The sequence below is a fragment of the Psittacula echo genome (genome assembly GCF_963264785.1).
Source record: "Psittacula echo genome assembly, chromosome: Z".
Classification (NCBI taxonomy): Eukaryota; Metazoa; Chordata; class Aves; order Psittaciformes; family Psittacidae; genus Psittacula; species Psittacula echo.
The window spans coordinates 15207505-15235284 of record NC_137742.1 but is presented as its reverse complement, the minus strand read 5'-3'; the positions used below and the strand labels follow the sequence as shown (position 1 = coordinate 15235284).

Sequence of the window (27780 nt, the reverse complement as noted above, 5' to 3'; positions counted from 1 at the left end):
GGCTGTCCTGTCCCCTTAATCCCATATCTAAAGCAGGGGACATTTCCATTCATGGCATGCAAGACCTTTTGGTGAATGTGGTATTTCATCTATGAGACCTGTTTTAGAGGAACACCTGCCATTTCTATTCTGTTCTGGCCTCAGATAGTCCTGAAGGATACCTGTGAACAGTTAAGTTTTACATGTCTGTGATTCTTGAGCTTATGTCTGAAATGTCTTCCTGAAAAAATATGCATCAAGAAGTAGCTGGTACAGTGAAAAGGTTTACCTGCATGATAACAAAGGAGTTGCTACACATGGGAGCAGCACCAAGGAAGAAAAGTAGGTGGAACAAAAAGTGGCATTTCTGGAGCAGCAGCTCTGGAATTTCAATTTTTGTTTGTTTGTTTGTTTGGTTTTAATTTTAGAACTGACCAGCTTGTTGGAAAATGACACTTATTCCTGCTTGAAGCTGCTGTTCTGAAAAACAAACAGTAGAAGAATGTGGAAGAATTCAAGCATCCGCTGCCTTTTAGCACTAGCTATATTATGTTTAAGAAGCTTAATACGTAGTAAGGAGATAGGTGAGTTTATTGCAATGCATTCAGTAATTACTTTTTCTTTGTAGCTTCTGTACCTACACCATTTAATTACATTGCTTTCCTACTATATGTATGTTCAAAAACTGTGACCTCTGTAGTCTCACACTGTCCAAGGGATGGAGGTACCACCAAGCCTGATCTCTACTTTCAGATACCCAGTGGCATCTTGTATACAAGTACAAAATTGGGTGTTACATTCTCCATAATGCAACAGTGATAGTCTGCTTATGCAGGTGGTGTAAATGTCAGTATTGATACCTCCTTGGTGTATATGTTGGCTGTCTGTGACTACTTCACACATTATCTTTGATTGCCCTTCTGTCATTAATTGCCCTCCATGTGGGACAATGCAGGAGAGTAAAAAACTCATTAAGTTTATCATCAAAGCCTGTGGTTTTGCCATTGGCCCAAAGCCTGCTTATTAGTCTAGGTTAGAAACGGGTATTGTGGGAAGAGACAGATGCCTGTGTTGTTGCACACAAGTTGTAAACCCAGATTTTAGGTACTTCTAGAAATCTGGCAGTCTGGCTTCTGTAATCAGGCACACAAATCATTCAGAAATTTTAAAATACTGGCCAGACATGCATGCAATAAAAATGGAAAAAGAATGTCTATAGATGTGAACAACAGCAGTTGTTTTACAGATGGTGATTTCTGACATGCAGTTTATGTCTGTCTGTCTTTCGCACGATTTCAGGTTCTCTGGAGTACCCGCAGAATTTGAAATGTGTAACACACAATTTACGTAAAATGACCTGTACCTGGGATGTCTTGGCTGAAGGAAGACATGGACAAACTGACTTTTGCTACACTACCAAGTAAGTCCCTCACATACCTGTTTGAAAACTACCAAATTGTGATGAAAGTATAGCTATCCCTCAGTCACTGCCCATGGAATTTGTGATGCTGTTGTTTCCCAGCATCCCCCCTTCAGTTTTCCTTGGGTGGTACTCGCTCCAGGCGCTGTTAACTCAGGCAGTGGCGGGGTTTCTGGCAAAGTCTTGTTTCATGCTAACAATTCTGCTGCCAAAATCTGCTTGTTCTCTTCAAATGACTGGAAGATGCTCTCTTTTACTCAGACTTCTCTGTGTGCCTGCCTAAGCCTTGCTCAGAGTTTTCATAAGGGACATCTTCATACCAGGTTCAATCCAAAAGGAAATGATAGTTGGAAGAAGTGGATCCTGATGTTATGGGCCAAAGCGGTAGAATATATGACATAAGTGTTGAGATTCACATGTGGAAAAACATGAAAAATCTCTTGGTGGCTGTCTTACAACCTTTATAAATATTAAGCTGTCTGGAAAGCATAGTATTAGAGGAAACTTAAAAATTATTCCACAGTTAGAATAGCTTTCCAAAACGAATGTGAGTTGAAAATTTTGACAAACATTGAAAAACTTAGATCTTCAGTATGTTTTCACTAATGAGAACTACATGTTCAATTCCCCATGCTGTGGATCTGCCAAATACTTATCATGTGCTAGGGATGAGATCAAATAATTTTTGCATCTTGATCCTGCCCCCAGTCCAGATTTGTACCGTCTTTTTTTCCTGTAAATTCTGCAAGCAGCCCAGACTTGTCCTTGGGGTCCCAGGGCTTGGCTGCACTTCTTCCACCTACATGTTTTATTTTCTGTGTCTAGTTATTCCTCCTGCATTGCCAGCTATCGTTTCTATTGAAAAGAAAAAAAAAAAAGCATATATTTGACACTGTGGCCATAGTTCAGGAGTGTAGAGTTCATGAGGTATTGACCTCTAAACAAGAACCTAAACCTCTAAACAGCATGGAGCTGCTGCTGTTTCTCCTTAGCAAAGCAGATCAGGCTTTAGTCCTTGAAGCAAAGAAGCTGAGGGCTGAGCTTAGTGTAGACCTCTCTGAGGGAAAAAGATTTTGTTTTTCAGTTGCCCAAACATCCTCTAATAATATCTCAGTACAGAAGAGAAATAGCCTTCTTGAGCACTCAAGTCTCAGCTGGCCTTCGCTAGCCCAGAGCCTTGCGTGAATCTTAAAAGTTCAACCCAAGCTCTGGACTCCAGCTGAAGAGAGCTCCAGCGTCCTGTTCCAGTTCATAAGTGAGTAACAGTCCCTCAGCAGGAAGTCTGGCATTGTTCTCTTTGCTTTCCTTCCTCCCATCATTCCCCCAAGAGGAAGGTCTGGATTTTTCCAAACTTTCTGCCTTTCTAGTTGCATATCAGTGATAATGAGCAAATGGACTTGACACATCCATTATTGTTCCCTCTATATATCTACAACCTCCAGAGAAAGGCCAGATCACATTGTGCTGAGCACTGTACAAACATTGAGCACAGACTGTATTTCCCATCTGGGATCTTAGCAATTTTCTACCCTGCCCTCTGCTCTTTCCCCACAAGCTGAGCAGCAGAAGGGAGCTGTTTATTCTAATACGGGGACACAGATGGGTAAACCTGCTCTTTGCACCCATATGCCATCACTTAGAGAATAAATGGAGGGAGAAGGAGTCAGAAAACGAAAGGGGATGGGGAGGTACTGATGAATTTTGCAGGTTTTGATTTTGCTTATTTTGAAGTACTGATTCATGCTGACCATAGGTTTCAGAAATGCGTCTTTTGCTTAAAAGTCCACTTTTCACTTTGGAGAGTTCTCTTAACAACTGGGTTGCTGCATTATATAAGTAGTGCACAGTCTATCACTAAGATAAAAGTGACTTGAAAGGTGAGGTAATGCCTGTTAATATACTAAGCAAATCCCATGCAAGTCTTACTCGTTCATGAATTTGATATGCAGCTCTCCATTCTATTACAGAGAATTTGTGTTTTATTAATGTCCTAGGAATAGGATTTAACTTCCCTTAGTTTCCTATCAGCTTACATGCCTGGTTAATCCTCTCTGTCTTTTCAGTGACCTCCCTCCTTCCGTGTGTTTTGAAACTAAGGAGAAAAGGGTTGAGATTCCAGTTCCAGATAGCTCCAGCACTGTGACAATAACTACGAACAGCAATTCTGGAATTCCTCTTGCTACCAAGGAATTTGAAATTCACAAGAAAGATATCTGTAAGTATCAGGTTTTATGTGTGTACGTAATGCCATTATACTGTGATTAACAATACTCCAGAAGTGTATATGCTTGCAGTTTTCTTTGGCAGTGTTCGTGTATGTAAAATGTTGATGTGCTGGGTCCATATGAATCTACCATACATACAGGTATGAGGGGAAAGAAAACCTCTCTTATTAGAGGACAACAAAGAAAACACCCTAATCACACTTCAATTTTTATTTTTTTTTTCCCTAGTTGCAGATGAGGAAGGGTTTGTAAACAAGCTTCTAATCTACATACTGATGTACCTGAATGGGGCATAAAGTGCATTTGGTCAGACTTGGCTTGGGAAAGGCAGAATAAACTTCCTAATGCCTGTTCACCCATCTTAAATACTGAATAGCTACAGAATGAAATTTATTCCTGCAATTTCACAGCATTTTAAGGGAAGTTATATCATATGTCTCTCCTGATAGGATCAGATTTTCTTAATATATGCCCAATTTACCCATTCTGTTCAAAGGTACATAAAACTGAGTAAATACATTTATTCTTGACAGGTAGGCTGCATCATATTGGAGTCATAGATAAATTAGACTTCTGCCGAATTCCTTCCTTCCAAAGGATGAAGTTGTAAGCTGAAGATGGCATTGACACCATCTGCCATGCTTGCTCATAATTTAGTCTTTGGTATTGGTTTGCCTCCTTGTTCCAGTCAAATTCTAAAGTCAGTATACTTCTAAGTGTCAGTAGCACTTCTTACCCATGGGTTCAGTTTGCTTTTCAGTTAAGACCAGCTCAAGAACCTTAACCAAACATACTCAAAAATATGTGGGCAACACACTGGGTTTTCCAGCATCTTGCTTAGTTTAGGGAGGATAAATCTTTCAGTTCATCACAGGTTATCCCAAGCAGTGTGTTGACCGTGATGAACACTTTGCAGGCTTTCAGAGGCTTGGCCAGGCATGAAGTTGGATAAATCATGCATTTAAAAAACAGGAATTATCCTGCACCAGGCCCAGTGAACTGCCATAACACCTGTACTACCATAATCCTCACCTGTTTCTCAGCCTGTTGCTTCACCACCACCCATTCAAAGAAGAGATGCTTCTGTTTAATCTCCCTGTCTTGTCCCCATCACCATGTCATGCCTTTAATATTTCTTAATATTTTTATTTCTTTAAATATCTTAATATTTAATATCACATACCCTATGATCCTTTTCTGAGGCTCTTGTGAGCTTCTTCCACCCTATGCTTTTGCTGTCTTTTCTTCCTACTCTTGCTTTTGTTCCAAGGCCCCTCTTCCCTGCTGATGTGCAAAACTCACTTCCTCCTTTGAGGTATTTTCCATCATACTCCCTAGACTTCAAAGACTGTCGCCATGTTTCTTCTATCTCTGTGGCACTGAATGAAGGTTGTGAAAGATAGGATGTCTTCCTTACTATGCATTATGAAGAGTAATATTCGTGATCTTACGCATCTACATGCTGAGATGTTAAAATGCTATGTGGTGACTCATCAGCACCTGTGCTTTCCTGGGAACTTTCATGTTCAAGTAATGACAGAGCCCATCTTGTTCTAATTACAGAGGTTGAGTTGCATCTTTGTATGGCTACTAGCCAGTTCAGAGCAGAGAGATGTGGCTTTTAAACACCTGTAGGGCTGTGTTGCTGACTAATGACTTTAATATTGCTTTTTTTCCCCTCTCTTTTTCAAGTGTTTGTTCCTCTTACTCCACGCATCCTTAGTTTGACACCTGACTTTTCAACTTCCACATTAAATCTGAAGTGGAGCGATAATGGATTAATCTTCCCATATGGACTGGATGCCTTTTGGCAGATTCAGATACTCCGTAAAGAAGCAACAGAAAAAGTCACACAAGTAGGTCCTTTTCTTTCTCTGTTAAAAATGTATACATATTTTTTGCCCTTGGTAATACTGTAGGAGGTAATTTGAAGAAAGCTGAGAATAATGAAGATCATAGAGCTTTGCAGAACCTCAGTGTAGACGTTTCTGTTAGGCAACCTTATGAAGTTTCAAAGTTGTGAGGACACTGGCTACTATCCTGTCAGTACTTATTCATAGTCACAGAATGTTTGTTTTTAATCTAGTTGCAACCGCAGTTATTCCAGGATAATTTGTAGCTCTGTTTTGTAACTTTTGGGAATGGAGAAAAGATAAAATGTACAGGCTGGGACTAATATCAGAAGAGTTTCATTTTGGAATAGTTGGAACATTTCCATGCCTGGGAGAGGCCCAGGATGCTGGGATGCAATATATACCTTTTAAAATGTGTGGCGAGCTTCCTGCTCTCTCTCAAATGCCTACCTTTTGGTATTTCTGGCTGGCAGTCTACCTGGCTGGTGGGCTGTTTAGTATCTTAGGCTTCTGTCCAAGGAAATTCACAAGTCAAGTCAAAGGTAGGTGGGACACTCCAATCATCTATCAGGATTTTATGATTTACTTCACTTAATTTGTAATTCTGTTGACACCTGGGAGATTGTATGTCATTACTAACAGATGTTCATAAACTCTCTCTTGGTTGGTTTTTTTTTTTGGGGGGGGGGTAAAACTTTGTAGGTAACTTACTACTCAAAACTGACTCATGAAGACATCATTCTTTCTTGGAACTGGACGTCAGATATGCCTCTGGAGTGTACATCACACTATGTGAAGATTCGCTGTTACATTAATGTAACACAGTTTGTTGGCCCCAAGGACTGGAGTGAATGGAGCCCAGTAGGAGAGGTCCCTGGTATGTTTGTTCCCTTGCCACCCCATGGCTTTGGTTGCTTTATGAAAAGTAAGCCAAAATCAGAGGAAAAGCATTAGGCAGTGATTGACTGCTGCTTTTGGGGGGTGCTTTGATTAGAGAAATAAGGCAATCATTAGTTAATGAAACCTAGTAAACACTGCTTTGTATGCATTGGAGTGCTTCTCAGTCACATGTTAGCTAATCGGCACCATGGTTCTGTTTTTTGTTTCTCTGATAGGAAAAGATACTGAGCCCAATGGGAGTGGGGTGTTTCCTCAGGACATTGTGGTGGCAGTAGGTTCAGATTTGACAATTTGTTGTGTCCACGAAGAAGGACAGCAGATAAAACAGATGACTTATGGACCAGAAATATATCCAATGATACCTCTGAGTAGCCGGAGCAGTGCAATCAGAGTGCTGAATGCCAGTGCTTCAGATGCCAGTGGAACAAATGCAGTGTGCACACTGTCCGAAGATGGGACGGATGGAGCTGTCTTATTTGTAGGATGTATGTATCATTATGTTTACTAACCTTAGGGAAAAAAATCAACATAATTTTGAGACTCTTAGGGTTCTGCTAGAAACCAAATAGTACTGTGACATTTTTCCCCTGACTTTTTGTTTCTGAAGTTTCAATTGAGATTGTACTGGTTTGATTTCTCTGTGGAAGCTCCAGCCCATGAAGAAGACACCAGGTTTGGGAGGATGAGGAAATAATCATGTAAGCCTTCCATTCTTAGAACCTGGCTGAGTGCTTCTCTCTTCCATCTCTTTCTAAGGTGCTTCTTAATGATCTGGAATAATTAGTTGTTTATTGCCATATGAAGATTCATCTGCAGCCTCCATCAGTTTAGGTTTTACATCTGTTCTATTTTGGTCCATTGCAAGGCAAGAGTAAGAGCAAGAATTGTAAGTGAAAACATTAATCTTCCAACCATTCAAATTAAAACAGTAAAAGTTAAACTTGCAACAACAACAGATGCTTTTCCAGAGCAGTAGCTCCCTGGGAGCTAGTCACAGCGAAGGAACCCAGCTGACAGTTCCTCTTTCCTGGAAAATCTTCTAAACATTCTTTTAGTATTTTCTTTAAATATACTGAATCACTGTGTATCTTCTCTGTGTAGCCATGCCAGCCTCAGAAATCTCTTCCACATACAGATACTTCTTAAAGCAAACAAGCGAAAGTAGCTGGTCTTCTTTCCCAAAATTGTTCACTTTTGAGATTTGTGGGTTTTCTCCACAGGGGTTTTAGAATCCTGTTCCGCGTTACAAATGCCTGCCTGTGAAGTTAGCGTCCTTGTGGCTGATGGAAAGGAGAAACTGGACTAGTTTTGAAAGTCTGTTCCCAGTTTCAGCCTGTGTCTCCTGTCACTGACTTTGCGTATTAAGTGTGTGCAGCAAATGCAAAACAATCCAACTTCGTATGACTTCCCAGGGAGATTCCTTTTTTACATTATTTGTGCAATATTTTCTTTTGTGGGAGAATCTTCCTGGTAAATAAGTCAGTGGGTTATGATCAGAGGCTGTGATAATTCCACAGGTTTCTCCCATACAGTGATTTTGAAGAGCTGGGATATGGTCAAGTCTGTTTTCTGCCAGCATTTCTTCTAGTACTTGCTGAGTGGGAAGGGAGAGAACTTGCCATGATGTTCTTGCTTATGAGAGACATTTTGGGAAGAAAACATAAAGGAAGTAAATGTGTATGTACATCACCTTAGTTAAGTCTAGGTCTGGCAAAATAAGTGCTCTTTTTGGCCTGCTACTCACATTCTGAACTAAGCTTGCCACAGTGGCCTTTTGTGTTAGGGCGGGTACATGGATATTATTGTGCTATCTTTTGGAGAAAAGTGCATGAGACTCTAAATAAGTGTTCTGATTAGTCTTACATTAGTATGGTTATCTTCTCTGCTGGGATCATTGCCTATCTTCTCCAGGCAGACACTCAACACCACTCTAGCATGACAGCAAAGAGCAACCTTTAAAAGAAAAAGATGGGCACTTCCAAAGCAACAGTGAAGGGGATGAGCCATTTGAGGCTTGCTTTAAGTTTCAAATTCTGTACGGAATTCATGCTGAAGGGAACATCTCCTTGACATGACTTGCTTAGGGAATTCAAAGCAGCAGTGGGGTTGGCACATAAGAAAATGTGACACACATGCAACAGCATTCCTACATTGCTAAGAGGCTACACTTATGCTCAGAATTTTGGAACAGTCTTGGCAGAGTTTCAGTGAAACACTTCCAGGTCAGAGCCTGGAGCCTGCGAACATGTTTGCATGTGATTTACCAGGTTACCCACCCACTTAGAAGCTTAGAGTGAAGTGTTAGTCAGATGGGGTTGATAATAATTACCCATCTGTTTTACTGGGATTTTTTTTTAAAGCATATTGTTTGTATGGTTGGAGCATAACATTACCGTGTATTTCTGAGGTACTCAATCTAGACCCAGCAAAAATGAATGGTGATGTTTTCAGGAAGCTAGCGGCCCAACTGCCCCACTAGGATGGTAAAACATAAGCTAACTGTTTTGGTTTCCTTTTGTGCTGCAGATGCCCCTGATATTCCTGAAAACCTCAGCTGTGAAACATCCAACTTCCTGGTAATAAAATGCACCTGGAAACCAGGCAGACCCAGTGGACTGTATGGAAAACGACGTACAAAGTACAGTTTATTTGAAAGGTAAAATATTTTAGCACTATAAGGACTAGAAAGGTAGAACTGCAATATATCCGTTGCTGCCTATGACTTACTGCACCATGCCTGTTTAAGTAAGATATTCTTGATTGTTTAGAGCCTAAAATACACCTCAGGATTTTGTGCAAGCTGAACTTAACTGAACTTGGAGAACCCTTGTCCAGCTCTGCAAACTTTCAATGGGAATTAAGGATGACTTTTCCCAAAGACTTACGCTATTATGGACTCCTGAGAAAGTGAAGAGCTTAGTGTGTCAGGCTGCTGCCCACATGTAGATGAGACCAATATGAAAGTACAGGGAGATAGTAGATGTTATTCATTGATTTTTAAATATTTTTTGTATGCAACCTGTCATCTGTCAGACGTTTACGGAGTTTCTGCTATGCAAATGACAGAAACTCACTGAAGAACAACTGTAAGACAAGCCATGGGGCATTTCTCTAAAGCTGCTAGAGAAAATAGCAATAAGTCTGCATCTGTTCTCCTCCCAGCATTAAGAACTGGATAGTGCAGAGCAGGCAAAGTGCATGCTACCTGGAAAACATTGAAAGGGATGAATTACAATGGCATATCCATAGAAAGAAGTGAAGACTCATGTCCCACTAGTATGTCTTATTAGGCCATGTGAAGCCTTAGAAGTGAAGAATTGTTGTTTTGGAATAGCAGTTGCAAACAGGATTCCTTGGTGGTTAGGATTAGAAGTTCATGAGGAGTTAACAAAATTCCCGTGGCAAGGAGGCTCCCCTGTCATGCCAAAGAAGCAGTCAGGGAAAGGAGCCAGGAGGGGCCTGAGTCACACAAACTGATGGGAAATGGAGTCTCATAGTGGTTTTGAAGCAAGTTAGAGGCAATGAGGATTGAGTTACGGTCACAGATGTAGTTCAGAATGCTAGAGTTAAAGAAGTCATTGGGTAGGATGCGAAGAGATGGACAAAACGGAGTGGATATTCAAAGGAAAGGAGCTCCAGTCACTGGCTGCCCATATTCAGCTCATAAATAAGGATGTAGTTCAGACTTGTTTCACTCAGCCCAAAGCTGTGAGGAGATTAATGTGATGTCTTTCAGGGTAAATATTCTCATCCTTGTTCTTAGCCCACACTGAGCTAGTGAAATTCTGTTTCAGTAGAATAGATTATAGTATGGAGAGAGCTCAGAGCTCAGCAAAAATGCCTGAAGGAGGGAATTAAACTTCTGCTACTGAATGAGAGGTTTATACAGATATTAATTAAAGCAACTTGTATATATGTACATACATACAGAAACACACGTAAGATTTTACCCCTGACTCTGGTCTTGGCTGTTACCAGAATGACTCTCCTGCTTTTGATTTTAAAAAAGATGGGGACTCATGGATGCATCCCAGGTAACAAATCATAGTTTAGATTTGGCAGGGTTGATAGAAAGACTTTAATGTGTGTCACATCTCCCTAGTTCAGAAGGCAATTAAGAACATTCTTTAAATGCAGATGTATGCTGATCTGAACAAAGATACTTTTAATCAGAATCTTAGTTATGACTTGTGAGGTGGTTTTACAGGACCTACCTGTTTTCCAGGCTTTTGAGAAGTGAGAGGATGGAAATGTTAGGCTAGTGGAAGAGAAGAGTTTCATGTGAGAACAGGGCGAGTCATGACTGATGCCACTTTAGCCTGTGTTGTGGTGTTAGATATGCTTCTGCAGTCAAATCATGCTGTAAGCCGTGTGTCAGTGAACCCATCATTCTTTACTGTGTTTGCAGTCTAGACTTCTGACTGTTGTTTGAAATTATCTCATTCAAAAATTAAGTTGTCCCCTCTCTTCTTTTACATTGCAGAATATCTGGTAAAAATGTCTCATGCAAAGTCAATGAAATGAACAGAGAGCGTGTCTGTGGCTTTCCAGTACTGGCTGATCAAAAAACCTATGATTTCATATTAGGCGTCTCCAATCCTATCGGGCAAACACAGTCATCGCTTTTAGTTGATTTAACTCAAAGAGGTAAGACTTAAGAATTACAAAGGCAAAAAAATATATGTTTACTGCATGCTAACCATTCGCTTGTTTTGAGTTTGAAGAACTCTGACATGGTACTCTTGTCCTTATGTGCTATATTGTCACAAATATTTTGACATGTTTGATAATTTGCACTTCAGAAGAAAATGGCTTAGGACATGTCTTGAGGCGATGATTAGGTGTACAGGGAGAAGCCAGTTCTCAACAGCAGTGCTACCAGATTGGGTATGCTGCTGTGTGGGTAGATGCTACTTGTGATCTAAGACTTAGCCAGCTGGTGTTTATGGATTTCTTCATATTCTGTTACATCAGTAATTAAAATTTAGGTGTAACTTTATGAACTGTACGTGACCCTGTACTTCAGTGTATGCTTATGAGGTAAAATACTATGCAGTTTTACAACAGGATTTGGAATATTAAAAAGCAGCACTAAAAGGTAAAAGCTAATAGCAGGACTATTAACTGCTATTGGTAATAGCCATGATCATCTGGTGTCGTGGTTTATAGAAAGAAATAACTTCTTTCATTAGACCTTCAGTTTAAACAAGGAAAGAGAGAAGATGACCACCTTGTTACCGCTGTCTTTCCCATCCTTGCCCATCTGCCTCCAAAACCGCAGCTGATGATTCAGGGGCTCCTAATGGTTACAGCATTCTGCCATTCTCTCTGAAAAACTGAATTTAAATGTGAAGATGGTGCATTTCTTTTGCCCATGTCTGAGTTCAACTAGCCTGAGAGTAGAAGTGTCAGAGTAAATTGACAGGTCCTAGTAAAGCATGAATTGTTTCTGTTAATTACATACTGGACTAGTTTGCAGCAAGTCAGTATGACTGCTGTTTCCTATTTGTTTCCTTTCTTTCCTCACTGTCCACTTAATTCTCAACATAGAGTATATATTTCCTTATGGTAACTGGACCAGTTCCAAGAGCAGAGACTTTTTTTCTCTGATAGCTATGAATAGTAATAGTACTGAATATTGTTGAAAAATTCTATTAAGGGAGTTTTGGGGAGAGAAGGTCATATAGGAGTCCTACCCTGTCTTATTCTGCAGATTCTAACTTGAAAAATTCACAGAAGGTAAAAAAAGTTGAATAGATTTCATCCATGACTATGGTCCTCTGAAAATACCTCATTTCACTTTTTTGATAAAAGGAAGTAGGAGTGTAAATTTTTTTTTTTTTGTCTCCAACTCGTTATGCTCAGCCTTAAGTAAATCTGTTTCCATGTTTGAAAGCTGAGAAGAGCGTCAGGAATGAGGCTGCTTGCAGGTGCCTTCCCAGCACCATCTGTCCTAGCTGCTGATCAGATCACTTATTTATCCTGATTCTGTCTGATCTTTTAAAAATCAGATTTTTCTGAATAAAGTGAATATATTTTTCTTGGAATTGAGGTGTTTGGTTTTTTTGTTTGTTTTTTAAGTTCATCCAAAAACTCCAGAAAAGTTAACTGTTTCTGGGAACAGCTCTACAAGTGTTCGTCTGCACTGGTTTATAAATGGGAGCTTTGCTGAGATCAGGCTTCTGTGTCAAATTGAAATTAGCACTGGTCACTCTGAGAGAAAACTGGTAAGTGTTGCTTTTAATGGATTTTTTTTAGAGGGGGCTCAAGTGTTGATCTTTTTCACTAAACTAGTCACATTTCAAATTCTTTTCTCTCCTAAGAGCTTCATTCTGATCTTATTAAATGATTAATCCAGTAATAACTAGAAGTTCATCTACTAAAATTGAAAAAAGTTCTACTCATCTCTGTTATTGCCTGCTTTCTTTTTTTCCTCTTTTGGTTTGTTTTAAACACTCCAGAGGGAAGTCATGTTACCCACCATGTTATTCGGCACTTGGAGAAGGTGCATAGTGCTTTATGCTGACCCTTTAGGTAATGGTCCATGTGCTTTGTCCTTCCTGGTGCAAATGTAGTAACAAACACGTGTTCCAGGACACGCTGCTGCCCTGCTGACTTCCACAGTGGTTGTTTCAGAGGGCCTCTTACAGTCTGTCACTGAATTTCTTTTTTAACTTTTTCTACTCAGAGAACAGTTCATTTGCTTGCTGTCAGCAATTGGCATGCATGTGGCTACGATAGGGAGCTGCTAAACATAATGCTGTAGAGACAGGATAGGGAAGGATTCTCCCACTGGGTGTATCAGGAGAGAAGGTGGTATTTCTGGGTGGAGTTCAGATTTTCCATCATTAAATCTTCCAGCTGCTGCCCAGCTTTGGTGCTCTGTGTCACTGACAGGAGCTGCATATTTTCTCTGCTGACTATCAGAGTCACTGAGAATACTAATTTAGACACCAGCATCAGATACAAAGTGTAGGTGGTGGGAATATATCCTCTTCTTCCGTATTGCCTAACGTAGCATGGGGTGATCTGTGTCACTGGGAAGCCGAATGGCAGAGCTGCATGTTCAGTTGGCCTGAGATTTATCCGGAAATCCTATATTTGTGCCTTCAGGTGGAGTATTTCTGGCCAGCTTGGGTAGGCATATGCTGAATTGGTGGCTCTTGATGCACACAGCCTGAATTTGTAATTTGAGCACATTAACCTCAGAGGCTGCTTTTTTACAATGTTGCTTGATTTTCAGCAGTATTCGATTACCCACTGCATTTAGCTGCCCATTGGGCACAGCTGTTGAGCACAGCCTTAATTAAAGTCATTCAAGCCACAGAAGTGCTGCAGCTAAGACTGAAGATAATCGTTATCTGCATTGTCTCTAAAATAATAGGGTAGTAGTTAAAGCATACTCTGTAAAAGTATGTTTAAAATATTTTCAAAGCACTTAATGATTGTGGGAAACTTAAGCTTTTATATTTTCTCTGTAATGACATGTGTTAAGTAGTAACGAGAGATTTGCAAAGAAGTCATCTTTTGGAATTAGCAGAAGGAGGTGGCTTTTAGAAGTATGTAACAGCTCTGACAGATGAGCTGTGTTGGGTTTTGAGGTATAGTCTGATCCATCATCACCCATAGCAGTCTACAAGTCCCTGCTCCCAACAGTTACTGCTTCTGGAGCCATCAGCAGGGTAACGAGCACACCAGTGGCACTCACCCCACGCTCAGTTAGCTTAAACTGCTAAAAAGTAGATTTGTACAGTTCTGTGTAGCCAGAGTTACACTGCGTGAAGCCTGCAGCATGCACTTGCTTGGGAACAGTGCTACCAGGTCAGTCATCTGAGGCAGTGGGATATGGTCAGGTCTTACACTGCCACAGCAGTTTGATTCACGGCACCTGTACCAGAACCCACAGCTACAGATATTCTGAAACACAGCAAACAGATTGGTAGAAGCTTTTACAGCCTTGTTATGTTGTCCCTGATTGCTTAATGAAAAAACCTCCTAGAGTTCTCAGTAATAAACAAAAGTAGCTGTGAAATTGTTATGGGGTTTTACATGGTGTTTTGAGGATGTTCTCAGAAGCTTTTCCATCCGTATGAGAGATTGTTGGCTTTTTTTTTGTGTTTTTCAAGTTGTCATTTGGCTTTAGAAATGCACAATTAGTTGCATCTTAAAATCACTTGGAGTCCAGTTTTTGGCAGCTGTGATGCACATGTGTTATAATTAGATTCAGTAAAAAATATTCCCAGGCTTAGGGTTTCTTTGAGCAATCATGAAACTGAAACACTCCCTAGACTCGCACCATTTTAAGACTAATAGAAGAGACTAGCCCTGTCACAAGAGCTGTGAAGGGAGATCACCTGGGTAAGGCTTAGACACTATCTTTTGGAGGAAAAAGGGCTGCCCAGGAAAAATACTGCATGATAAACATCTTGCTCAGACAGACTGTCTTTAGTTTGCTTCTGTGCATGTGTCTTAGGAAAAAGGCCTCTGTCCACCCCGTTTGATGTGCATATGCACAGTGGAAGAGCGGGTTCTGAATATCAAAGGTGAAATCCTGGCCTGCCTCATGTGAGCAGTTTTGCTGTGTATGGGAGAGAAGGGAATTGGATGGGATAGATGGGAAGCAACAGCCTGCTACTGTGTGCGGAGCTCATCTCTCCTCTTCATGCTGTGCATCTCAAAGGTGCTACCTACTGTCATTATGTCAATTTCTGTGCTGTAGCTATAGCTTTATTTTGCTATGTATGGCTTCATTTTGTCAAACCTCTGAAAATATTTCCTTTACTTGGGGTGACTGCATAGGAAACATTTCTATTTTTCATTAATTTGTTTGTAAGGCTTGACTGCAACTTTTTTTTCACAGTGTCAGTATCCCAGGGACAAATTCCACTTTTTCAGGTGTTGACTTTCAGCATAATGTAAGAGCAAAAAATGTGTATGTATCATGTAAATTTCTATAAATTTTTAACAGCACAATGTCTCCATGCCTGGTGGAAAATTCTCAACTCACACAGCTGAGCTGAATTCCTTGCACCCATATACAAAGTACCAGTTCAGGGTGCGCTGTTCGGCTGCTGACCACTTCTGGAAGTGGAGTGACTGGAGCAGGGTAGAGGAGCACACAACATTAGAAGCTCGTAAGTTTATTTGATTCTTTGATGATAAAATGTTGAACTTGTGAAGCTATGTGTTTTAAAATTAGAAATCTGAAGAGCTAACTTTTTAATACATGGTAAATTGTCTATTGTGAAACATGGTGGGAAAAAAGCCTCTTTTTTTTTCTCTCTTTAGCTCCTACAAGAGGACCAGATATCTGGAGAGAGAGAAGTCCTTCTGGAAAAAGTCTAAAAATCTTCTGGAAGGTAGTTAGGGCATTTAAAGTTTTAAAATACTATGTAATATAGCTCTGTAAAACATCATTTCCTCACGTATTTGTAAATAAGTGAAGTTTATAGTCAGTCAATGAAATGGACTTTTTTCTTAACTTTTTATAGAACCATTGAGGGAAATATTTTTCCACAAATGAGACTATTATTAAAGTTTTATAATTGAAACATTGCACTGAGACGCATTTCATATGGGGAATTCAGTTGTTTATACATCCCAGTAGAAAATTAAAAACTTACAAACTTGCGTGTTAATTCTCAAAAGTCACACTTAAGTAGCTGTCTTTTCTACCTCGCAGTTCCATATAATTGTTAGAGTAAATCGGGACATTAAATTACTACTATCCTATGTTTTTTGTTATTTATTCCATTTCTGGTTTTATGCGCTCTCGGTCTGTTTGTAGCCTTTATCCCTTTCTGAAGCCAATGGAAAAATTGTGTCTTATGAAGTGTCCTGCTACCTGCCAGAGACACCACTGGAGCATAAAGAAGTCACTGAACCGTCAAACAGTACAGAGATAAAACTTGGAAAAAATGACTGTGTTATTAGCGTTGTAGCCAAAAACCATGCAGGCTCATCTCCTCCTTCAAGAATAACAAGTGTGGAACTTCCAAGCGGTGAGTGCTCCCAGCAGATTGCTAACCATCTTCAAAGCTTCGGGAATACCTGGGCAAGGTTGTTTATTGAAAAATAAGATAGATATGTGCTTTGTTTGTTTGTGTTTGGTTTCTGGCTGATTTTCCCATTCAAATCTACTGAGTGGGAGAAGATAAAAAATTGCTTCTTTGCTTTCAGGGTATCATCTCACCAGTTAATTGTGCTCTCTGCGTAAAAGGAGGGTGCTAGTGTGCAGTCTCTGCAGCTATTTGCACTTTTCTGAAGACCTGCCAGGTACAACAAGAATGAGGCTTCAAAGCATTGGTGTTGGTCTCTGATGTTCAGGGAGCTCAGTTTATTTCTCTGTGTTCTTGTTGAGATACTGAAAAGTGTTACATGCTAAAAAGAATCAAAATAAAGTTTTTGGGGGTATTGTTTTTAAGGGGAGAATTGTCACTTCAGTGCCTCTGAGCTCTGCAGGAAAATAACTGCTTGGTAAAGTGTTGGCATCGTTGTGCTTGGAGACAATGTTTGAAAAGGAGGTATGACTTCAGCTTCCCAATTAAAGCACTGCCACCCTTGCTGTGGGCTTTTGTAAAGGGAAGTAGATGAGCCAGATAATGATTTTCTGCTCCAAACACTGAACTTGGTGAGAAGTTGGCTCAATGTCTGGCTGGAGACCAGTAACGAGTGGTGCTCCTCAGGGATCAGTGTTGAGACCAGTCTTGTTCAACATCTTTGTCGGTGACATGGACAGTGGGATTGAGTGCACCCGCAGCAAGTTTGCCGATGACACCAAGCTGTGTGGTTCAGTTGATAAGCTGGAGGGAAGGGATGCCATCCAGAGGGACCTTGACATGCTTGTGAGGTGGGCTGATGCCAAACATATGAAGTTTAACCATGCCAAGTGCAAGGTCCTACACCTGGGTCAGAGCAATCCCAGGCACAGCTTTGCTTGGGCAGAGAAGAGATTCAGAGCAGCCCTGCAGAGAAGGAGTTGGGGGTGTTGGTCGATAAGAAAATGAACATGAGTTGGCTTCAGTGTATGCTCACAGTCCAGAAAGCCAACCATATCCTGGGCTGCTTCAAGAGGAGCGTGACCAGCAGGTCAAAGGAGGTGATCCTGCCCCACTACTCTGCTCTTGTGAGACATCACTTGGAGTATTGTGTGCAGTTCTGGTGTCCTCAACATAAAAAGGACGTGGAACTGTTGGAACAAGTCCAGAGGAGGGCCACGAGGATGATCAGGGGACCGGAGCACCTCCCGTATGAAGATAGGCTGAGAAAGTTGGGGCTGTTCAGCCTGGAGAAGAGAAGGCTGCTTGGAGACCTCTTAGCAGCCTTCCAGTATCTGAAAGGGGGGCTATACGGATGCTGAGGATGGACTCTTCATTAGGGACTGTAGTGACAGGACAAGGCGTAACGGGTTAAAACTTAAACAGGGGAAGTTTAGATTAGATATAAGGATATAACCATTGTGAGGTTGGTGAGGCACTGAAATGGGTTGCCCAGGGAGGCTGTGAATGCTCCATCCGTGGAGGTGTTCAAGGCCAGGTTGGATGAAGCCTTCGGTGGCATGGTTTAGTGTGAGATGTCCCTGCCCATGAGAGGGGGGTTGGAACTAGATGAACCTTAGTCCTTTCCAACCCTAACTGTTCTGTGATTCTATGATTCTAAGTTAATACTGCATGTGGCTATTGAGAGTCCATGCTTCCCTGCACACCAGGAGGAGTGTAATGTCCCAAGCCCAAACCTTTAGCTCCAGATCTGGCTGATGCTCTGTAGGGAGGACAGGTTTAGAGGCTTCTCTCTGCTTGTTTGCCAGAAGCATATATGTTGCTGCCTCTCCTTCCCAACCCAGAGAACAGGTATCACCATTGCTTGCTTTGCAGCTCAGGTACTGATAAGACAGGGCCGTTCTCTCAGGAAGGTATGTGCTTTGACTGAGATTCACCATGAGAATAAAAACAAATGTTTCTATGTGAAGGAAACCCATGTGCTTAATGTTTCTCTTGCTTCTCCAAAACACCAATACCTAAAAGTCCATTCTCAATCTGCTCCTTGGAGGGAAGAGTAGTTGTGGGGGACAGCTGAATGAATGAAAATGCTTTTATAGCTCTCTTTCAACAGCCAAAGAAAGAGACTCTCTGAGTTAGGGAGGTCTGTGTAATAGGTTTGTGGTGTGGGGCAGCTGATGGCAGCTGGAGCTTTGCATTCATTTGTAGTTTTCTCTTGGGTGTCTGAGGTTCCCTTTGCTGTTACCCAACTTGTACTCATTGAAGGTTTGCTCCCAAGTTGGCATAGGAATTATCTGAGTCACTGACGAGTCATGAAAGATGACTCATTCGGTGAACTGGATGACATTTCTGCCCAAACATCTTTTCTAACTGCTTTCTGTGTACGGTCTGTAAGTGTTCTTAATGTCTGTAAGAGAGCAGTGGCTCTGAAGCTTGAGACCTGCTGAGGTTTTGTGAAAACTGAAAATACAACCAAAGGGTACTGAATTAATTTGTCACTGTCTCTGAAAAGTACTCTGTAGAGAATCAGGGAATATAACATGGCTGTTACAGGCTGCCTTGCCACACTGTAGTGCTTGTAGTTATTTCTACTAGTCTAGGTTGCAGCTATAAATACACCAAAATGAGCAGTACTGCCCTGGGTGAATTTCTAGTCATCTGGCTCAGGAAATAAAATTGACTGTGGTGTATTTAAGTGGTTTTTTTAGAGATTAAGTGCTCACTGTCAGTTGAAAGTCTTTAAATAGGAAAATTAAAGCAGTCTAATTAGAACTATGCTCTTTTCCAGCATCATAGAAGTGTAGTTTCACTGGATGAAGTAGTTTTCAAGGAAAAGTATTGAAAGACTTCTGGATTTGACTTGTTTTTTTTAATCATGTCTGTCTTTCTCGCCATGAGCAAGCTAGTTAAGGATTGTACGCTTAGCTGTATGTTAAAGTTATTTACAAACAGACAGTCCTGTGACATCCACACATCTGTGAGACTGAAGTGTTCACAGCACTGGTTCTTAAAAACTGCCCTTTCCCTTCAGCCTGTCATAGTTTATGGCTTTAATAACATGAAATAATAGACTCAATAGGGAGCATAAATGAGAACACTGAAAAAGGAAAAACTGAAACCCTGAGATTGTTTTTGCAGATCTGTTGTGGGGCCACCGCTGTTGTGGTGGCCTTTGGAAAACATCCCTTAGCTCAGCGGGATCCCATCTGATGGACAGCCATGGAGGAAAGCTGCAGGAATCAAAAGTCATTCCCAGATCTGATCACTTCAAGGGCAGCTAAACCTTTGATAATCAGAGTCAAGAAAAACAGACTAAAGAAAAACAGACTAAGCTTGGTTGTTGTTTTTTTTTTTTTATTATTTTATTTTTTTATTTACCCTTGGTAGGCTGAAGCCTTCATAAAATTCACCAAGGATTTGACTTTTGCTGATGATTCTTGGTGAAAAATGGTTGTCTGTGGTCGGGCGAGTGATAGCAAGACACTTTGAAAGAGACACAAAGCAAACTGTTTGATGAATGACAGTAGGAATGTATAGCTGGAGGCTGCTGCCAAATTGGTGTCAAGTCAGATCTGAACCTGATGTCTGCTGCAAATCCTTACCTTGAAAAAGTGCTTTTTAAGCCAGTCCTGAACTAGAGCATTTCTCGTCATCATACTTAAGGCTGGCTAAGGGATTTGCTGCAGGCTACAGTCTCATTTCCAGCACTTCAGAAAGCCTAGCTGAGTGCACAGCTTCAAATTTCACAGTACCAGGAGCGCACCTCTTGTTCTTAGAAATTACTGCTGTTTATAAATGCTTTGTACTGTGGCTGGAAAGTTTTCTTCCAGCTTGGACTACAGATAAGTGTCTGCTCTCTGATGGATTTTTGTGTCATCTTTGTTGCAGACAATGTCAAAACAGATCGGGCTGTGGCAATGGGGAATGGAATTTATATTTCTTGGAATTCTTACCCTAACATGACCTGTGGCTACATTGTAAAATGGTGTCATTCATCTGGGTCTGAACCCTGTACTGTGGACTGGCAGAAATTTCCTGCAAATACAACAGATGCAGTGATAAAGTCTGGTAAGTCAGAAGTAATTTTTTTGTGAGTCTTTCTGGTTGAGAGACTGAGCAGCAAGTGGAATGAAAGCAAGCAATGCTATAGGTTGAAGATTGATGCATTGCTGTATGCTTGTGTATATAAATGAACCTCTTCTTGGTACTGTGTTCATTTTTATTTCTTACACTTGCCTTGCCAAATCCAAATATCAGTCTTGACTTAACTGTTATCATTCTGGTTTTATTAACTGGTTTGAAATTACCTCTTCTAGCTACACCCACAAATTCCTAACTCAGCTTAATGCATAATGGTTAATCTAGGGTTTGGGGTTTTATTTGAATTCTAAACATGAACAGCGGTGCTCAGGATGAGGGAAGACTAATTTGTTGTTTTTACATGAGGCAGATTTTTTTAAGTGTGACCTCCATGTGTTGGCTTGCTGTCAGCAATTGAAATTTCCTCTAATAGGGCACATTCCAGGTCTCTAGATGCTGGTAGGCAGACCAGGAAAATGAAACTCAGCTGTGGTGGGACTCATAGAAGCAGAGAGGAAAGAGGGTACCCAAGAAAGATGTGGGATTTTTCTCTGCTGTCTGAAAGAGTGTATATTTGCTTTTTAGAAGAGTTTAGTATATAAAGTCTCCATTAGAGAAAAACACTTGGAGCTGTCTACATAGCAAATCTAGGGGAGAGTAGGAACTGGGGAGAGGCATTATATTTTCCTGCCTGTAATGATAAGACTGTGTCCACATTGGTTTTGGTTGTGTTAGCTAGAGCTTTCTTTTTCTAAGCAGACAATACTAGATCTGTCCAGTGATGTGTTGCTGTGGTCCTGAGCTCTTCTGTGGGATGCTTCTTGCAGCACGCTGTGGGAGTTACTAGGCTGCTGGAGCTGGGCTCAAGCTGGGAAATACGCTTCTGTGCCTCATCCTGCCGGAAGAATCTTTCAGGCTGGATCTGAACTCTTGCAAACCCCACTTGAGTTCTATAGAGTTTCACATGACATCTTGTTTAGAAAAAATCTTGAAAGTAGTATACACCCCCCTGGCTTCAGAAAATCCCAGAAAGTGGTAAACTGTTTTACACTTTGTAGTACCAAACACCTCCACCAAAGACATGTGAAGCAGAAACTTGATGACTATCATGTTCTGCAAAATCAGTTCAGGTGTGGAGTTCATCGTTGAAGTGCTTCACTAACACTTTTGGGAGCTCTCTGAATTTCTTTTTTAGCGTTGTTGTAATAAACCTGATTATTTCAAAATGCGTTTGTATTTCTGAGGAGGAGGCAGGATCTACATGGCTGCTGTGGGAGGAAAGGAAGGCTGTTGTTTCTGGTAACTTCAGTTTGTGTTTCCCAATGGAAAGCAATTTATGCAATATGAGTAGCTTGTTTTGAATCCTATTTTTTTAGAACCAGAATTTCTCTAGGAGCTAGCTTTGCTTACTGTTCCTAAACCGCATCTAATGGCATAGCTTTTATAGGAATTACAAGTAGGGATAGTATTTATATATACACTGTGGTCTAAGAATTTCTAATTTTTTTAATGTGTATTTAAATAAATCTACATCATGTGAGAGCTAAAATTATCAATCGCCACAAGTGAAGTATTCTCACAGTGATTTTTCTCTTGCAGCTCTGTTTAGGCCTGGCGTGAGATACAACTTTTTACTATATGGCTGCAAACCCAGTGGATATCAGTTATTGAAAAACATAACAGGGTATATGAAAGAGCTACGTAAGTGCATTTTATCATTCAGGAGCTTTTACAAAGTGAATTTAGATGGTGTCTATTTTCAGCTAGGTGTTGGCAGAAGACGACTGAAGCCACAATCCCCATACAGTACTACTGATTTCTGCTTGATTTTTGTATATAGCTCTAATACATTTCCCCAGCCACTTCGAGTTCCCAGCCTGCAATAACTCTCTGTTCTCCAGCTGTTCTGTTGCCACAGGGTGTCACAGAGGTTTGCGCTGAAGGTAATGGTCTTCTGCGTTGAAGTCATAATTTGCACCACAGTGATGCGTTCACTTCCACAGGAGACGAGGCAACATTTTTTGATTTGTCAAGTCGAAGTAAACTTCTGAGCACATTTGGTACAGCTCAGCAAACATAAAAAGTGCCCACAACATTTTGTTTTAAAAGCACTTCTTAGACAGGAACTAGATCCTAGTGTACAAGCCGCTTTGAGAATTGAATTCCCTCCCATACCAACCCCATCTGGGCAACTGCAGTTTGATCCAGGGCTGAGCTTTGGTTGCCCGAGATGCATTAATGTCTGAATGCTATGTATTCCCAGGTATCTGAACATGGCTTTACCCTTTAATGTCACAACTGTATCGCATTATAACTACCCATTTCCCTTTGGAGTTTAATGTGTTTTCTACTAAAAGTTTGCTTGGAAAACTGAGTTGCTGACATAATCTGAGCCATTGGAAATGCTGTTGTTTATTTCATTGTTAAGGTTGAAGGTGAGGGTAAGGCAATTTTACCAGAAACTCAACTTTAGGCCATGTGTGCCTCTGTAAAAATAATGAACAGTTTCCCAGAAGGTTTTTCCATACGTGATCTCAACAGATTGGAATCTTTCAAGGTAAAAGGATAAAAACTTTGAAAAACTAAAAATGCATTAAGCATGCAAAAGAAACTTATCAGAAATTGAGAGATACATTCACTTTGCACAGGAGCGTAGATTCATTCTAAAACTTCAGATTTGCCTTTGGTCAGATAACCATAAAGACAAAAATAGATGTATTTTTAAACATGAGGTCAGCACTGGTAGATCAATGCCAAATGTCAGACTAGGTCCTGATGCACATGACCTTGCGCAATATCTGCTGTAACGCTTTCAGTGGGGTATAGGTGTTAGAATAAGGACTTGTGGTGCCTGCTGAGAGTAGTTCTTTGAAGCTGAGATAGATTTCCATGGTAGGAACGTGGACTTTGTTTAATTTGAACACAAGCTGTGAAGTCACAGTGTTAAAGCCTTTAAAAGCTAATTTGTATACTCTGAATGTTTATGCTGTCCTTTGGGTTTTTTTGCAGGAAGAAAGACATTTACATTTATGGGTCTGCAAAAGACTGCAGAAGGAGAAATTTTTTCTTTCAGCTTTTGTTCATAGATAATACTGCAGTAGTTAGGAACAATCAGACTGACATACTTGTATTTATGTAGTATCACCTGATACGTCTTTTCACATATTCTTGACAGTGAGGGGAAAAAACCTTTTTCAATAAAAAGTTGAAAATGCTGGACCTGAAACAAAACTGATGAAACACTTAATAGATATAGCATTTAATTATAAGGTGTTTTCTTACAAGCTTTTTCCTTCATAATTCTCCCTACAGCGCCAAAACGTGCACCAAATTTTACTGTAGAAGAAACTTCTTCAGATTCTATATTGGTAAAATGGGAAGACATTCCTATTGAAGATTGTCAAGGGTTTTTAGAGGGATATCGGCTTTCCTTTGCAAAAGGCGAAAAAGATGCTTTAAAGCCTAGGCTTTTGGAATCAGGTAAATGAAACCTATAGATCACAACTTCCTTGCTCAAATTGGGTTTGTTTGTTGTTTTTTTTTTTTTCCTTTTCTTTCTTCTTAAATAATTTAATTTTAATTAAAAAAAAAAACCAACAGAAAAGCTTTATTCATAATTCAGTTGCATTACTCGCTGGCATAACTGGCCCCTGATTTGTGACAAAGGCACTTGAAATAATCAGCTCCTTGTGTGGTTAGCACATTGTTTTTTTTAATATAAGGCAAAAGTTGGAGAAAATCCTGGCTAACTGAGGCCATAAAGCTATGCAGTGACTAAGTGGCAGTGTGACATACTGCCCTGTGTACAGATACCCTGGGTAGATGAGACATGGGGGAGGTTACATAGCTATATTTAATTTGGTATATTCTTCCAGTGCCCATCTTGTAAGGACATCTCTATACAGAGCTGAAGCTTGACTCACATTAATATAAGGACACACAGGAGTGCAAGAAACTGAAGCCAACCGGCAGCAACAGCACACTCCTGTGCTGTTTGGTGCTGCATAAGCAAGCAGCATTGCTAGGATTCTTTATTTCAGTGTTCCTCTACACAGACTGTTCTTCAGGTTTCACATGCTGACTTAAAGGAAGTTGTGCTAAAGCTGAGGCTGTCTTTGTGAATCCTTTCTTACAAAGTTGTTTTTCTTACTGCTTCCAAACAAACAGGAAATCCAGAGCTTAAAGTTAAGAATATCACTGACCTGACAAAGAAGTCCTTGAAAATACTTGATCTTCAAGGCAAAACAAGTTACCAACTGGACCTACAAGCCTACACTGCTGGTGGATTGAGCCCTCCAAATAGCCTCTATGTGGTGACAAAGGAGGACTGTAAGTTGAATATCCCTGTTCATTAGTAGACTTCAGCACAGGGGCTGTACAATGTATGCAAAGATGAGTTTATTTTGTTGTTTTTTGTTTTTTCCTGGTCTGTTTAAAAAGTTTGGGCCTGCCTTCTAGTTTTTAATAGATTTAGTTGGTTATTTTTAAATACAAAAATTTAAATTTTTAAATACATTAGAGTTCTCAAGCAGCTAGTTGTTTTTGTCAGGTTTCCCATCATGAATATCTGCTAATACATGGTGGGAAGAAAGACATTGTGAACATATTTACCACTTTCAGAATTATTAACAGATGCCTCTCTGGTTTGAATTCAGTTTTATCCATCCCTTGACAGAAACAAACCCAGAAAGACAGTTAGAAAAAAAGAGATTGACTGGGGAATAAGAAAAGAAAGAAAAATAAAAGCGCAACAACAACAAAAAAAGAACATATTTCATATGAAAGACAATGCTGGGGTTCAACTAAAATACATGAAAAATCAGACTTGAGGCACTTAACATTAATGAAGGCAGTGGGAATGTATCAGAACTAAACCCTGGGGAACAGAAGCAATGTAAACCATGTAAAAGCCAGTGCAGTTTGTGCAAGGAGTCGTTGGACTTTAGGAGCAATTACCAGAGATTTGGCCAGCTCAAGTAACATGAAAGTGCAATTCCAGTGCTTAATGAGCAGAATTACAGTGGCAGTCCATCTTGCACTGCACATGAAGCTTTTCACAATTAAGCAATCAGAGAGAAGTATCTGCTGATTCCTGTAGTTATCACTGAATCAGCTCTGATTATGAATGGACTTTTGCCCTTCCAGCAAAGGGGAAGTGTATGGTGTAGGTCACTGCAGACCACTGTTAGATGAGTTTAGTGGAACTGTCTCTAATCTGTGGAACTGTTAGAGAAGGCATAAAAATTGCTGATAACTTTGGAGATATATTTACTGCGTTTTCTTTTTTTGTTCCCCAGCTGTAGGATTAATCATTGCGATTCTCATCCCTGTGGCAGTGGTTGTGCTGCTTGGAGTGGTGGCCAGCATCTTCTGCTACCAAAAGAGGGAATGGTAAATGCCTGCGTTCGGTTCTGGTCTTTTCCTGGATGTGTTTGCTTCAGTGCTAGAGTTTTCCGTTATTTTAGTTACTCTTTGTTATCTCCAAGTACCCAAAGACGTCAGTGTGCTTTGTTCAAAGGTGCATGGCAAAAACATGTTGTAGAAGGTGGGGGAGAAATTAAATTGAAGGGAGGTCAGAGTGAGGAACTTAAAAAGGTTTTGCAGGAACCTGTCTCCCAGTGAACACTGCTTAGAAATAGTTCCCAAGTGGAAATAAGCTGGCGACGTGCTATAATTTGTGAGTCATCCATAAACACTCAGGTAGACATCTCATCTCCAATTTTTGTAAACGTGGCATATCAAGTTTCCAGTTAAAAAAAAAAAATTATGCTGTTTTTTCCATTATATACTCAGTGAAAGTGTAGCACAATAAATCTTTGTGCCAGATGTCTTCAGTATTCTGAATTAAAGGGCAATGTCCTGATTCCTTTTGTGTATTTACAATTAGATTCAGTGTTTGCTAACTTTAAAAGTTTGTTCTTTCCTCTTTAAAGGATTAAAGAAACATTTTATCCAGAGATCCCGAATCCTGAGAACAGTAAGGCACTGCAGTTTCAGAAGAACACCTGTGAGGTAACCCTAATTTTAAAACTAGTATTTTAAGCTTCCAACAGGTATAGCAAATACAGAATTCTTTTGCAAACTTTGAGTCTTTTGCTCCAGTTCTAGAAAAAGCTCTGTAACATGGGGGAGTAGGACAAGTTACTGACTAACTTTTGTCAGGTGCTATGTAGAGCTTTCTTGTTAATGTAGTTACTTGCAGTGTTTGGACTAGGAAAGGACTCTGGATTTCTCTCCTCCTGCACTAATGAGAAGCGTCAGTACACAATAACAATGTGAGACTACTGTACCCATCTTTGTCATAGTGTTAAGAGAAGTAGAATGTGTGGAGAATTGCACATGCAGTATCCCTAGCCTCCTGGTAGACACAGTACCTGGAATGGGGCATCACATTTAAACAACGTTCTAGAATGGGTTATACAAAACCCACGTGCAAGATTTAGAGAAAGAATTCCCACGTACTGAAAGGCCCGGAGTCTCTTAGGTGGCTAAAATACTTCTAATGTTAACAGGAATGTGTGATGAGCCAGAAAATGATAACTAAACCATTTATTTATTTATTTATTGTACTAATGGCAGTGCAAGCCACAAGCCAACATACTGGTTTAATTTGGGCAAGTTGTTGCTTTCAGGCTTTCTGGGTCTTTTGGCTTAGTCTCTACCCCTTCTCCTTTTTCTTACTTCAGGGGAATAAGACACTTAAAACACTGGAAATGAACCCATGCACCCCCAATAGTGTTGAAGTGGTGGAAACACAATCTGCAGCTCCCAAGATTGAAGACACAGAGATGACGTCCCCAGCAGCAGACACTGTTGTCCCTGAAGATGGCTCTGACTCAGAAACAGAGAACCACGTGGTTGTGTCCTATTGCCCCCCAATAATTGAAGAGGAAATCTCAAATCCCCCTATGGATGAACCTGTGGGGTCATCTCAGGTGGTTTACATTGACATTCAGTCAATGTATCAGCCTCAAATTAAGCCAGAAGAGGACCCAGAAATAAACTTAGTGACTACAGCAGGCTATAAGCCACAAATGCAGCTGCCTATCAGTGCTCTGAAAATAGAGAGTCGCCCACCTGCAGAGGATGAATTGGATAAAACTGCAGGTTACAGACCTCAAGCAAACTCAAATGCCTGGAACATGGACACTCCAGACTCTCCTGGATCAGTTGAAAGCAACAATGAAAACGCATCTTTTGGGAGCCCATGCTCCATCAATTCCCGTCAGTTTCTGCTTCCCCCAAAAGATGATGAAGACTCTCCCAAACCCAGTAATACAGGGTGGTCCTTTACACACTTTTTTCAGAACAAACCAAATGATTAA

At 40.5% G+C, this 27780-nt stretch overlaps 1 protein-coding gene across 1 annotated transcript; it reads left to right on the top strand.

Moving 5' to 3' along the window:
- Positions 1-481: 481 nt before the first annotated feature.
- Positions 482-27780, top strand: LIFR (LIF receptor subunit alpha; the record flags this gene model as incomplete). Its single annotated transcript, XM_080638159.1, has 19 exons — positions 482-563; positions 1279-1399; positions 3463-3614; positions 5317-5480; positions 6180-6354; positions 6593-6862; positions 8904-9033; positions 10861-11024; positions 12459-12604; positions 15346-15511; positions 15666-15736; positions 16165-16378; positions 20264-20443; positions 22055-22156; positions 23768-23935; positions 24623-24784; positions 25753-25846; positions 26389-26467; positions 27142-27780. The coding sequence occupies 19 exons, from the start codon at positions 482-484 to the stop codon at positions 27778-27780; spliced, it is 3279 nt and encodes a 1092-aa protein (XP_080494285.1).